Genomic DNA, 13,626 nt, shown 5'->3' with positions numbered 1-13,626 from the left:
ATAGAAAACTGGTGTGAGGCCTCACATTTTACTGGAAGGGAGTTGCAGTGATACTAAGGCCCTGTGCATTTCCAACCGGACTTCTGAGTGTGGGGTGGGTGGAGTAGAGTTGTAGTGTGCACGGTTTGGGGTTTGGTGTGTCTGAATTGGGCAGCAGCTGTGGACTGGTGCAGGTTGGGAATTCCAGAGGGATGTCCGGCTGTGGAGCCATCTACCAGCTCTGTACCTCCCAAGAATTTCTTCCCTCCCTCCCTCCCTATGATTGAGTACCCATTCCTCCACCAGTGCCCATTCTTCATCAATGTTCCCAGTATCCCTCCCGCCTCCACCCTCCATACCTCCCCAACCCCCGCCTCTGTGGCAGACACACTCCCTTTTACTCTCTCTCTCCTTTTGGGTATTACGGTTTGCAATACAGGTAGTGAGTGGTTATCATGTTTGGTCTATAGTCTACTTTCAGCATGCATCTCCCATCCCAAGCAAGCCCTCCAGCCATCATTTATTTAATGGTCCCTTCTCTCTCCCAGCTGCCTTTTCCCCCAGCATGTGAGTCCGGCTTCCAAGCCCTGGAGGAATCCTCCTGGCCCTTCTCTCTACTCTCCTTGGGTGTTAGTCTCCCATTCTGTTGCTTTATATTCCACAAATGAGTGTAGTCATTCTATGTCTGTCCCTTTCTCTCTGACTCAAGTCACTTAGCATGATACTCTACATGTTGATCCATTTATATGAAAATTTAATGGTTTCATCTTTTCTAACAGCTGCATAGTATTCCATTGTGTATATGTACCCAAGTTTTTCTAACCTGTCATCTGTTAGTGGGCACTCGGGTTTTTTCCAGATTCTGGCTATTGTAAATAGTGCTGCAATAAACATACAAGTGCAGATGTCATTTCTACTATATTTGCCTCCCAAGAATTTCTAAAAGTGTGTTAGTGAACCTTATATTCTTAGTCATTCTAAGACAATCAATTAAGATGGTTTTGTTAATCTTTATTTTCTATAGTTTGAATTAATAAAACGATTTCTTCATGTATCTTGCCCGCATGGCAGAGCCTGGCAAGCTCCCCGTGACGTATTCGATATGCCAAACACAGTAACAACAAAGTCTCCAATGGAGACATTACTGGGCCCGCTCGAGCAAATCGATGATCAACGGGAGGCCTTTACCTTTACCTTTACCTTTAATAGGCCCTCCCGTTGATCGTCGATTTGCTCGAGCGGGCCCAGTAACGTCTCCATTGGAGACTTTGTTGTTACTGTGTCTGGCATATCGAATACTCTCGGTAGCTTGCCGGGCTCTCACGTTTACCTTTAATAAAATTATTAAAATGCCACTTGTGTTTGTAACACACATATCTAATAACCATGCCTCTATACCCTGTAGGATTTAATTTTTTTCCTTTAAAAGTGAGTGCCTCTTAATTTCCATTCTGTATGTGTGTGTGTGTGTGTGTGTGTGTGTGTGTGCGCGCGTGCGCGCACACATGCTGTTTTTTATACTGTGCTGAGGATTTTACTGAAGGCATCCTCTCTTGTTATAGTGTAAGGCACCAAGGGCTGACCACATGCCAAATGACTCATTTATTATCTGGCAGAGTTCTGGTTTTTAATCTTTTTGGTCAAGACTTGATATTCATAGAGGTACAAGTTTTTTTTTTTAATGCTTGTTACTTTTTTTCTTCCCACAGAGCTGAAAAACTTCAGCTGCTGAATCACAGGCCTATGACTGCTGTTGAGATCCAGCTGGTGAGTGAAGCAGGCTGAACTTGTGGGTTTGGTTTATGAACCATAGAAAGGATAATAAAGGTTGAGAACAGACAAGCCAGGAGCTGCCAATCTGGGAAAGACTGCTCAACCACCCCGTTTTATGAGCGAATGGAAAATTCATCAATTTGACCTACTTAGTATGAAATTTAAATTTAATTCTTTCTAGGTTGGGGATGTAACTCAGCAATGGAATACTTGCATATGTGAGACCTTGAGTTTGATCCCCAGGGGGTGCGGGAGGGGGGTCCTCAAAATAAATAAATCTTCCTTCTATCAGGTTTGAGCCTGTGATCTGGCAGGTCTGTGTTTCCATGATAGCCTGCATTGTTCTGGCCATTGCTTTCCTGTTGGGGTTATTACTGACCAGATGTTGTATAAAAACATTGGCCATTGGGCTCAGCATGACTCTGGTGGAATTTATCTCTCCTCAACCCCCCACCCCCACCACACCACACCCCCAATTCACCCTGATTATTATTTCTCTTCTCAGTTAACAGATCTTTGTGAACTTTCCCATTTGCATTCTCTCTCTCACTCTCCTGGCCCAAGTTCTCCAAGTCTGGAAGTCATTTTCTTCCTTCCGCCTTATATTCAGTTAATCCCCACAATCTGTTACTTCTATCTCCTATTCTTCCCCTACTGTACTGCATTAATTTCTGTCACCTTTCCTCAGCTCAGCACTGGCAGCATCCTGACCATTTACCATGGTTTGGTTCACACACCCTCTAGTCCATCTTCTGTACCACTGTGGTTTCCCTGTATAAAACCATACATAAGATGATAAGCTTGGAGGCTTATCATCTGCAAAGTCTAAATTGCATAGCTTCAGAATGTAGAAGGCAGGTGTAATACATGGCTGTGATAATGTAAGGAGAATGTGAAGTTGACGTCCAGTGACACAAACTGAGTAGTTACTATATTGGCATATTGTAACAAGTTCAAACTCACTATTGTATATGCAGAACAGAAATATTGGACTTTCACTGCCAGTAAAATAAAAACCAAAATGGCTGGAGAATTACTAAAATGAAAATAAAAGTTTCCAAAGTCCATTTTAGCAATATTTAGTTCTGGTCAAATTTCTTCCAGAAAGGCATGAAAAAAATTGCCTACTAGAGTGATTTTTGAGAAAAAAAAAATTCTAATGTTTTTTAAAGGGTCATGGGATATTTAATGTTTGGCTAATGCTGCTGCTGCTGCTGCTTCTTATTTTGGCTGCTGAGGGTTAATTCTCTTCAAAATGCATCCAAAATTAAATTAGGAAATTCCTTCCATAATGGGTGCCCTTCTGGGAGAAAGACCTTTAAGGCTAAGTAAGGTTTTTTTGTGGGGAACACATGGAGATAGCCTCAGTATTCTTATATTTTTGACTGTGTTAGAGATTCAACTTTAAAAAGAAGGAAAAAACTGAACAAAAAGAATTTAATCCCTTTCCCTCTGGGTTAAAGATCACATGTCATTTCTCTTCCAGCTTTAATCAGCAACATGTGTTATTCATGGCTTAATGACAGATGGAGAGCAGCGATGATGAGGAGGAGTGTGACCTCATCTCAGACCCTGTTGGGGCTCTCATTGCTTGCTGAGATTAGCTGCTCATAAGCGTGTCTCCTGGGATGCCAGGCATGTGCCAGGGCTTTGTATATGCCCCTTTAGCTTAAACCTTCCCACCACAGTCAGGGCTAATGATTTGATCTGTAGCTGTAAGACATGCGCTTTCGTATGGGGAGAAGGAAGAGTTGTGTGGCATCCCCTCAGACTGCTCACTTCTCCTTTCCACGAGCCCTTAATAAAAACTGCATGTTGGAACTGCGGGAGTTGGCTCAGAGAGCTGGAACATGCATTTTGTGGAGGCCTTGAGTTTGATTCCTGGTCCCGAATGTTCTCCCGAGCACTGCCAGCATGGCCCTGTGACCCCCAAGCGCTCTTGGGCTTGAGCATTGCCACGTTGCTGACCTAAGCACTGAACCCGTCAGACCCACACAGCTGCACCCAGTATCAACGGAAATGGCCCCTTGCCCTGTAAGCGCTCCTTGAGCTCCTCCAAACAATAACACTGTATGTTGTTTCCTAGCCATTGGACCATTTTATAGCCAGAATTTTTTTTAAAGATTTTATTATTGAATCACTGTGAAATATATCTTTACAAAGCTGTTCGTAATTTGGTTTCAGTCATACAGCGTTCCAACACCCATCCCTCCACCAGTGTACGTTTCCCAGCACCAGTGTCCCCAGGTTCCCTCCCATAATCTCCACACCCCTAGCCTGCCTCTATTATAGCCAGAATTTTTTTCCCAGTCAGATTTTATTTTCTAGATTTTACTAGACTAGAGGAAATAGCAAGTCATTTACCAACTCTTGCAGTTATCTCTTTGTACCAGAGAGGGACAGAAAAATGAGGTTTTCCAGATAGAGTGGAAAATGCAAAGAACTTGATAATTTTCCTGTGTTACCCTTACAGTGATTTACTGTGCCTGGTCCCAGAAGTGATTCCAGCATTTCATTAGTGTTCAGTTTTGGAAGCTGAAGTTTCACTTTTTTAGTTATGTACCTCAGTCATGATTTGTTGCATTCCTCATTTCTACCGATGACTGATAAGGTCTGTGAAGAAATCACACAGCTTTTGTGACTTCTGCCACTGCCTGTCTCCTATTCATTGGAACAGTTTGTGACACTGCTGTCCTGAATACAGGACAGTGACCCTATGACTTTATAGGCCACTGTCCTGACCAACACTGCCATCTGTGCCTGTTAGAATTGAGTGATTATTTAAAAAAAAAAGTCGAATATATTTTATGGCTTACAAACCACTGTACAGTACCTGTTTGGTCTTTACCATAAGCATGCTTTAATTTTACATTAACCAAAATTGAAATTTATAGGGGTAAGGGAACTATTTGAGGTCAGGTAGAAGTGCGTGTTGCTCCTTTGACTTTGAGTTGTGTAAGGAAAGTAGATTATGCTTGGCAAATAGAATGAAAAACAACTCGGTCTGGGATGGCCCTTTGGCAACACACACCTTACAAATGTGGGTGAGGCTCCAGGTTCAAGCCATGACCCTGCTCCGAGTACACTAGCGTATTCCCGGTGGCTGTGCTGTATGGGGTGCCGTCTCCACGGTAGGTGTGGTGCTCTCCGGCCTATCACAGCTAGGTGTGTGCTCACACTTCACCACCACAAAAAAAGACGTGAACACCATGGTCAGGTATGAACACTACAACCAAACTGGTATGTGAGCCACCACAACTAAGAGTATGATCCATGGCGTGCACTTGTAAACACTGCAGCACAAGTGTATGGACACCACAGCCAGTGCGTTCATAGAAGAGAAAAGGAATAGTGAAGGAATGCAGAATAATAAAGCTCAATTGGACAACCTCTGGAAATTGTAATTATGTTATTAAAAAGGCATTATATTGACACCTCTGTAAATACTTTGGATTTAAAAATTTACTTACTATTTTATCCTAATATGTTGAAATCTTTAGTATCTACCTTTATTTGGGCTCTGTTTCTTTTGTGTTGGAGAAAAAGGTGAAGAGCAATATTATTATTTACCCTAGTGGTCCAAGAGAGGTTAATGAGTTTTGAGTTTCTGAAAGCTATCTTTATGTGTGTATTTCATTTTGCTTACTGCATTTTAGTTTTGTTGTCCTCATCTAACTTGGTAGTTTGGGGTTTAAAAGTACCTAACTAATTATCCCTGAGAGTTATGAGCTAATAAGCTTCTGTTGTTAGTGATGTTGACAAAATTAGAGCGCTCCTAAGAACTGTTACTGAAAAGTAGGTGTTCTTTCTTCTGGGCACTTTTATCTTACTTCTGGCATGCCTAAACTCAGATTAGGATGCAAGATGGTGGCTAGTTGAATCCTGCTGTTTGGTTTCTCAACCAAACAGCCCCTCAGAGGTCATAAAACAAACTTCCTGAATTGCTAGTCAACCCTCCAGTAGCTCTGGGAGAGGAAATGACTGAAACCTACTTGAGAGTGTCACTTTAGAAAGAAACAGTCTGAGTTCCAAGTAAAAGATCTTGTTCCTCCTTTGTTTGTGCTGCAGGCCAACTTCCCCTTATAATGCTTAACTTCCCCTTAATCGTACGGAAAACGTTCTGATTTTATATACAGTGTTGTTGAGACACTTTGGTGGCTGTGACTCCAGAATTACGTGTTTGAGCACTGCACAAATACTTTTAATGAGTAGTTATCTCGTGTAAAGTACAGGAAATTGGGGCTGGAGCGATAGCGCAGCGGGTATGGCGTTTGCCTTGCACGGAGCTTACCCAGGTTTGATTCCCGGCATCCCGTATGGTCCCCTGAGCACCACCAGGAGTAATTCCTGAGTGCAGAGCCAGGAGGAACCCCTGAGCATCGTTGGGTGTGCCCAAAAAGAAAAAGAACATGTACAGAAAATCTCCTTCACCCTCTTCCCCTGACGTATTAATTGTATGTGCCAATTGTTCTCAAATTTGGGGGCATTCATTACTCAGATGGAGATTATCTTTCCTCAGGAGTAAGTAAATTGTACATATTCCTCTTTCTCGCCTCTCCTCCCCACTCATTCTTTGGGCATTGATTATTAATGTTAATTGATAATTATTAGATTATTAATGTTAGATTACTGCCCCTTACAGAGCCTAGTTTTGTATGTTTAATTTAAAAATGAGTTTTTGAAAATAATATTTTTTTCTCAGTAGAACAGCTTTTCTGCGGAGCTTAGAAATCTTTCTGGAAGGTCATTTCATTTCACAGCATGATGGGATGTAGATCAGTTAGCTCAGTTAAGCTCTTCTTTACCTGAGAAAAACACAAGCTTGTTATATAGTTGTGGAAATATATTTTGGATTGAAATGAACTTTAAAAGCTTACTTGTCAAGAGTTTGTTGTAGGATCACAAACTTTGATTAGCATTGGTTCTGTCTGTGGAATGAGACAGTAAGATTCTTTCTTTTCAGGATTTATTTCAGGATGTAAGCTTCTCATGTTGTTTGACCTCAGGAGTTTTTTGTTTGGTTATGGTTTTGGGGGTGCACCTGCCAGTGCTCAGGAAATCACTCGTGTCAGGGGACCAGGGGACATATGGAATGTTAGGGATTGAGCCTGCATGCAAGGCAAGTGCCCTCCCCGCTGTACTGTTGCTCTGGGCTCTACTTAATCACTTGTGTCAGGGGACCAGGGGACATATGGAATGTTAGGGATTGAGCCTGCATGCAAGGCAAGTGCCCTCCCTGCTGTACTGTTGCTCTGGGCTCTACTTTAATCTTCCAGGATTTCTTTCTGGAGATTGTTTTGGTTTTAGTTGTCAGATAGTAAAGATTGCTGTGAGATTGGTAGACGCCTTTGGCTAAGAAAACCATTTGTGAAGGATGATCATTAGGAGTAAACATGGTTAAGTAATCTGGTTGCCTATGTATTGATATTTAAAAGGTGATTGATTATACTCCATTTATATTCACTAATGAGTAAGGATAAGAAAATTCTTGTGAGATAGTGATGGGGTAAGGAACATGCCTTGCAATGCAGCTGGCCCTGGTTTAATCTCCAGCATGACCTGTGGTCCCCCTAGAAGTCATTCCTGAGTCCAGAGCCAGGAATAGCCTTTCAGCATCACTGGGTGTAGGCATCAATATCTTCCCCCACCAAAAAAATTAAAATAAAAAGCTCTCATGACTGTCATAATCATTTCTGTTCAGATTTGCAGACCCTCTGAGAAACTAGGCTTTTAGTGAATCTTTGTTGGGATAGCGTGCAGTGGTCCCACAGCTGTCACTCCACAGACTCCTGATTCCCAGGAGATGACCAAGGGCCACATGGTGTAAGCATTAATTTAGGTGCTAGTTCTTCCCCTTGCTAGGATTATTTTGAGGATTATAAGAAATATAAAGTGTCAATAGCACATGAGCTTCATAAGGGAGTGTGGTGGTTGTTGTGAGGAATTGAGGAAAAATAAGGCATTTGACAGCCATCTGAAAGAGTTTTTATACTGTTCATAAGTTATAGGTGTATGGGTTATGAAATACAAAATATATAATGTGCCATTTTGTTCCCCAGAGGTGAGTATTCTTTGCATGTACAATGTATTTTCATGATAAGAAGATTGGGCATAGGTCTGTCAGGGCTTTCTTTTTCTTTATCCTGCAACTTGCCTTTTTATTTTTCTTCCACTAATCATTTTGAGCATTCAAATGGACCGAGTACCCCAGAGTTTGAAGTGCTCTCCCTCCCATGGAGCAAGGTGGAGGAAGATGTAGAAATCTGAGCTGTCCCCGGCGCCAGGACTAAGTAGCAGCACGCATGAGGAAGGCTGGGTGAGCCGGAACTGTGAGCCTTGTCAGTAATCCTACTGGGATTTTTCTCTCCTTCTGCAGATGGTGGAAGAGAGTGAAGAACGGCTCACAGAGGAGCAGATCGAAGCTCTCCTCCACACGGTCACAAGCATTCTACCCGCTGGACCAGAGGCTGAGCAGAAGAACCCCAGCAGTGATATCACAATGGATGAAGAGGATCCAGCATAGAAGAACACAGTTGCCCTACCTGCCTCACGAAATTAAAAGGTCCAGCGGCTGTCTGCCAGACAGAGAAGACTGGTTTTGTCTACTAGCCAATATCTCTAATTTAAGCCTTAGCTGGTAAATCAGAAAAGTTAGTCTTTCTCAGAAATAAGCTGGAAAATACTTGTGCCCCCTAAGGAGAAGAAACGTGACAAAAACACACTGATACTGGAGTAAAGAGACGAGAGAGGACAAAGCCAGTGCTGACAGTGATTAATGGAACACTCAGTGGTAGAAAGTTGTCTGCCGGAGCCGTTGCCCCATGTGGCAGGTCCCTGTGCACAGCTGGTCGGATCCACATTGCCTTTGATGTGCTTTGTTCGGATTCATTCCAGCTCTTCTCGGGTACTTCCCAAGCCGGGGTTGAGTGAGAAGAATCCGTTTGGCTGACTCAGTAGTTTCTCTAGGGTCAAACATAACCACCGCAGTTTTTTCACCTTAGAGGACTCTTCTCAAGGACAGCAGAGATCAAGAAGAATAGATCTGGCTTAACTCTTCCTGGTCTCCAGCCCTTCTGCTCTCCTGGCATGGGCTTTGTTTATCAGCTCACTGTTTAATCCTGAATGTCTCATTCCAATTGAAGTGAGACACTCCAGATTGAATGTTAGTGTCAGCAGAAACAGCGGTGGCTGCCTTTTTGACCACCTCCGCTGTCCTGTCCTGGTGTGGGGGTGGGGAGCTGGGTGCCTGCTGGGGTTGGCTGCGTTTCATTTGCTCAACGGGGCAGCTTGTTTACACCTTTAAAAGGAGCACAGTTCTGTAGCTTTGTAAATAGACAAATATATAGGAATGAAAAGTAAACTCAAACTTCTAAATTATTGTTTGTTGTAATGTTGTGTCTCATTTTGAATTTATAAATCTTAGGATAATTACTTTGTGCACATTTGTTGATACTCAGACTTTGGAGAGTTTGGTAGAACCAGACATGGCTGTCCTGGCTTCTGGGAAGATTGCTGAAAGGCTGATTCCTCACATTCACCCTCTCCTTTTGTGGGCAGAAAATGCCTGCATAAGCCCCTTTCAAAATGAGTATAAGACTCATTTTGTCGCGAAGCTATTTTCAGTGCTGTTGTTTCGGTCTCCCTACCTGCAGCACCACTGGTTACTGGTGAGAAAGCTGCCGACAGGCCAGCAGGAGGAGGGTGCACACTCGTGGACTCATCTTTCCTGTAGTCAACAAGTGACTTTTACAAAAAAATAATTGTAATTTTAGGAAGGGTGGGTTGCAGACCAGAGGGCACTAGAATAAACAATAAATGTCCTCTTGGGTTGGTCCCAGGAGCACATTCCATCTTATTTGTAAACCGAAGTGAAAAAAAATAAGGTCAGCAGTCCTGGCCCAGATCTGCTGGCAATTCAGCTCTTGGTTTCTTCTTAAATTATGTATATAATGTATTACCTTTATATATATATGTAATAAGTAAAAGTAAAGTAAAGGCCCTCCCGTTGATCATCGATTTGCTCGAGCGGGCCCAGTAACGTCTCCATTGGAGACTTTGTTGTTACTGTGTTTGGCATATCAAATACTCTCGGTAGCTTGCCGGGCTCTCCGAGAGGGGCAGAGGAATCCAACTCGGGTCGGCCATGTTGGCTGCGTGCAAGGCAGACGCTCTACCGCTGTGCTATTGCTCCAGCCAGTATGTAATAAGGTTACAATAATACTTAAGTTTATAATACTGATATACAAAGTTATTGCACATCCGCGCCATTGTAGTGCCCATGACCTTCCACGCCTGTTCCTGCGTCATTGTGGGTCTGACTTTCCTTCTTTCCTTCCCCCTCACCCATCCCTACACTGTGACTTGACAGTTACAGTTTTGGTGCAGACTGTTACCTCCCTTAGCCACCATCCATATATTTCAGACCCTTCACCTATGTGCCCGTATTACTTCCTGTCAACCTAATTGTCTACTCCCAGCCTGAAACATGGCACTCGTTTGTATTCCAGTGTCCAAGGTCTATTACCATTTGGTATGTTCCATGCCCTTGATTTGTTTGTTCCTCTCTATATTCCAGGTAAGTGAGACTGCCCTGTATGTCTTTATCTACCAATGGCTTACTCCACTCAGCATGATACCCTCCAGTTCCATTCAAGTTTCTGCAAACTGCACGACTATTTTTTCATGTGGCTGCATGAAAAAATGCAGCTTCTTTATCTGTCTGTTGTTTCCATATCCTGGCTGTTGTACTCAGAGCTGCAATGGATATAGTTGTACTTGTGTCTTTTCTAATGAGTGTTTTTGTGTTGAGGGGTGGGCTGTGGATACTTAGAAGTATGGCAGCTGGATCAAATGGAATCAGCTCTTTGTTTCTTTCCTGTTGGTTTAGGTGACATAAATGTTTCTAACTTCCCCAAACTGAAGATTTCAGCATTCATCTGACACCAAAACAGAACACTATAAGAAAATTAAGAACCAACATCCCTTATTAATATTGATGCAAAACTCGCAACAAAAACTAACATTAAAATCATTGTATGGGGGCTGGAGTGATAGCACAGCGGGTAGGGTGTTTGCCTTGCATGCGGCTGACCCGGGTTTGATCTCCAGCATCCCATTTGGTCCTCTGAGCACCACCAGGAGTAATTCCTAAGTGCAGAGCCAGGAGTATCCCCTGTGCATTGCCGGGTGTGACTCCAAAATAAAAATAAAATCATTATATGTCAGGATCAAGGAAGATTTATTCCTAGAATGCAAAATGGTTTAACAGCGAAAATGAGGAATTCCTGGACAACTTCCAGCATGGTTGGTGGAGGCTTTCCCACTCCAGAAAACAATTGTTAGACACCAGCAGAGTGGGTGTCTACAAATTCAGCTTAATTTGTTCATGACTCAGAAATAGCAGCAGATTCTAGAGTTAAGAGCTCAGGCTCCTAACACCTTCCTCTCCTTAAGATGCCAGTCAGGGGCTGGAGCTATCGCCAGATTGTACTATGAGTACAGTTGGGTAGGATGTTTGCCTTGTACACAGCTGAACTGGGTTTGATCCCCTGTATCCCATATGGCCCCTGACCTCTGCCAGGAATGATCCCTGAGCCCCACTGGGTGTGGCCCTTCTTCCTCCACCAACCTGAGTCAAAACAAAACAGACTATTTTGTTTCTGACCTGGCTACAGCTCGGAGGTTTCCACTAGCTCCTCCTTAGACTTAAAGTGCCAGTTGCAAGTCAAGCTGAGCTGTGATTCCGACTGGCCAATTTCCTATCTGAGCAGTTGCCATGACTCCTCAGGTCCAATTAATTTACTAGAGCACCTTACAGAACTCGGGAAACCCATTTCCTCACCGTCTAAGGAATATTAGGAACAGTAAGTTGGAAGAGATGCCCAGGACAAGACAAGGAAAGATGGAATGTCTATACCTCTCCAGGTGTGCCATTCTCACCACCCAGAAGTACTCCCTACTCATCTCTCTTGGGTTTCCATGGAGGCCAAGTAGGCAAGGTAAATTCGATCACTGTCCGTTGGTGATTAAACTCAGCACTTAGGAAATTACAAGGATTTGGTGGATTTTTCAGTCTGGAACTGTAGATGAAGATTATTACATAATTTCTTACATATCACAATGCCATGGTAGTAGCATTGTAGCACTGTCCTCCCATTGTTCATCAATTTGCTCGAGCGGACACCATGAACGTCTCCATAGTGAGACTTGTTACTATTTTTGGCATATCGAATACACCATGGGCAGCTTGCCAGGCTCTGCCTTGGTCGTATATAATATTAACCGGAGGGAGAAAACTAGCATAATTGATAGATGTATTCGATAACTAGGAATAGTATAATGAAGGGCATATATGATAAGTCCACAGTTATCCTGCTCAGTGTCAAATAATTGAAGGCTTTTCCTTTGTTTCCTCCAGCAATGAAACAACCTTGCCCATTTTTTTTTCTACTTCTATTCACATATTACTGTGACAGAACACACACATGCACAAGTCAATTGTAACTAATAAACTTATCTCTGGGAAAGTGATACAGGATCTTCACAGAAAAATCATTTGTATTTTTATTCCCCAATAATAAGAACTCTGAGAAAATATTAAGAAAACTACCATCATGTGTTCTTAATAAAATTTCTACCATCTAAAATAATGGCGCTAAGAGGCTTCAAAGAGGTTAATAGGAAGCGGTACCTTCTAGATTTGAGTGATAACATTCTATGAAATGGCCAAAAGACACATTACACAATGTATTAAGGTTAGGCGAAGCTTACTGCTTCTATTTAGAGTAACATTGAAGAGAATAAATTAGTGTTAAATTTAACTTAGGAGGTGAAAAACTTGTGCAATAAAAACTATTAAACATTGGGGGCTGGAGAGATAGTACAGTGCCTTGCACACAGCTGACCTGGGTTTAGTCCCTGGCACCCCATATATTTCCCCAAGCCCTGCCAGGAGTGATGCCTGAGGGTAAATCCAGGAGTGAGTCCTGAGCATTTCTGGGTGAGTCTCCCCTCCCCTCAAAGAACACAGTACTGAAATAAGACAAATGGAAAGACCACGTGTTCATGCACTGGAAGTTTTAATGTATCATTTATATTAAGATAGATGTCAGCAATACCCTGGGTGATCAATAGGCTTATGCAGAAATATGTTTAGCAAAAATAGAAAACCTAGTAATATTTTTAGCAAACCAGTATTTTTTTTTTCCCCTTTATTTTATTTTATTTTTTTTAAAGTTGTAGATTTACAATTTTTTGTGCTTTGGTTTCAATTATACAATGATCAGATACCCATCCCTCCACCAGTGCCCATTTTCCACCACCATGGATAATATCCCTCCCACCCCCATCCCCCCATCCCCCCTGTCTCTGTGGCAGGGCAATCCCCTGTGTTCTCTCTCTCCTTTTGGGTGTTGTGGTCTGCAAAAGAGGCATTGAGTGGCAAACATGTTCAGTCCATAGTCTACTTTCTACATGCATCTCCCCTCCTGGGAGGATCCTCCAAACATCCTTTATTTGGTGCTCCCTTCTCTATCTGAACAGCCCTTTCCTCTAGGATACCCGGCTGGCCTCTAAGTTATGGAGTAATCGTCCTGGTGCTGATCTCAGCTATTCTTGGGTATTAATCTCATACTTTGTTACTTTATATCCCCCAGATGAATGCAATCCTTCTATGTCTATCCCTCTCTTTCTGACTCATTTCGCTTAGCATGATACTTTCCATATTGTACCACTTGTATGTAAATTTCATGACTTCATCTTTTCTAAGAGCTACATAGTACTCCATTGTGTAGATGTACCAAAGTTTCTTTAACCAGTCATCTGTTCTTGGGCATTCAGGTTTCTTCCAGTTTCTGGCTATTGTAAAGAGTGCTG

The 13,626-nt window shown here is 42.6% G+C and overlaps 1 protein-coding gene across 3 annotated transcripts in view; it reads left to right on the top strand.

Annotated features, from left to right (window-relative positions):
- Positions 1–8,803, top strand: part of CRCP (CGRP receptor component) — a 61,775-nt gene extending 52,972 nt beyond the window's left edge. For all 3 annotated transcript variants that reach the window (XM_056137683.1, XM_056137684.1, XM_056137682.1), the window contains exons 5-6: positions 1,689–1,746; positions 8,129–8,803. In XM_056137683.1, the coding sequence (XP_055993658.1) occupies positions 1,689–1,746; positions 8,129–8,275 (205 nt within the window). In that variant the 3' untranslated portion in view covers positions 8,276–8,803. The remainder of the gene's footprint in view (positions 1–1,688; positions 1,747–8,128) is intronic.
- Positions 8,804–13,626: the final 4,823 nt, after the last annotated feature.

Source organism: Sorex fumeus, unplaced genomic scaffold (genome assembly GCF_029834395.1).
Source record: "Sorex fumeus unplaced genomic scaffold, SorFum_2.1 ptg000126l, whole genome shotgun sequence".
NCBI lineage: Eukaryota > Metazoa > Chordata > Mammalia > Eulipotyphla > Soricidae > Sorex > Sorex fumeus.
This window is presented reverse-complemented; position numbering and strand designations above follow the sequence as displayed.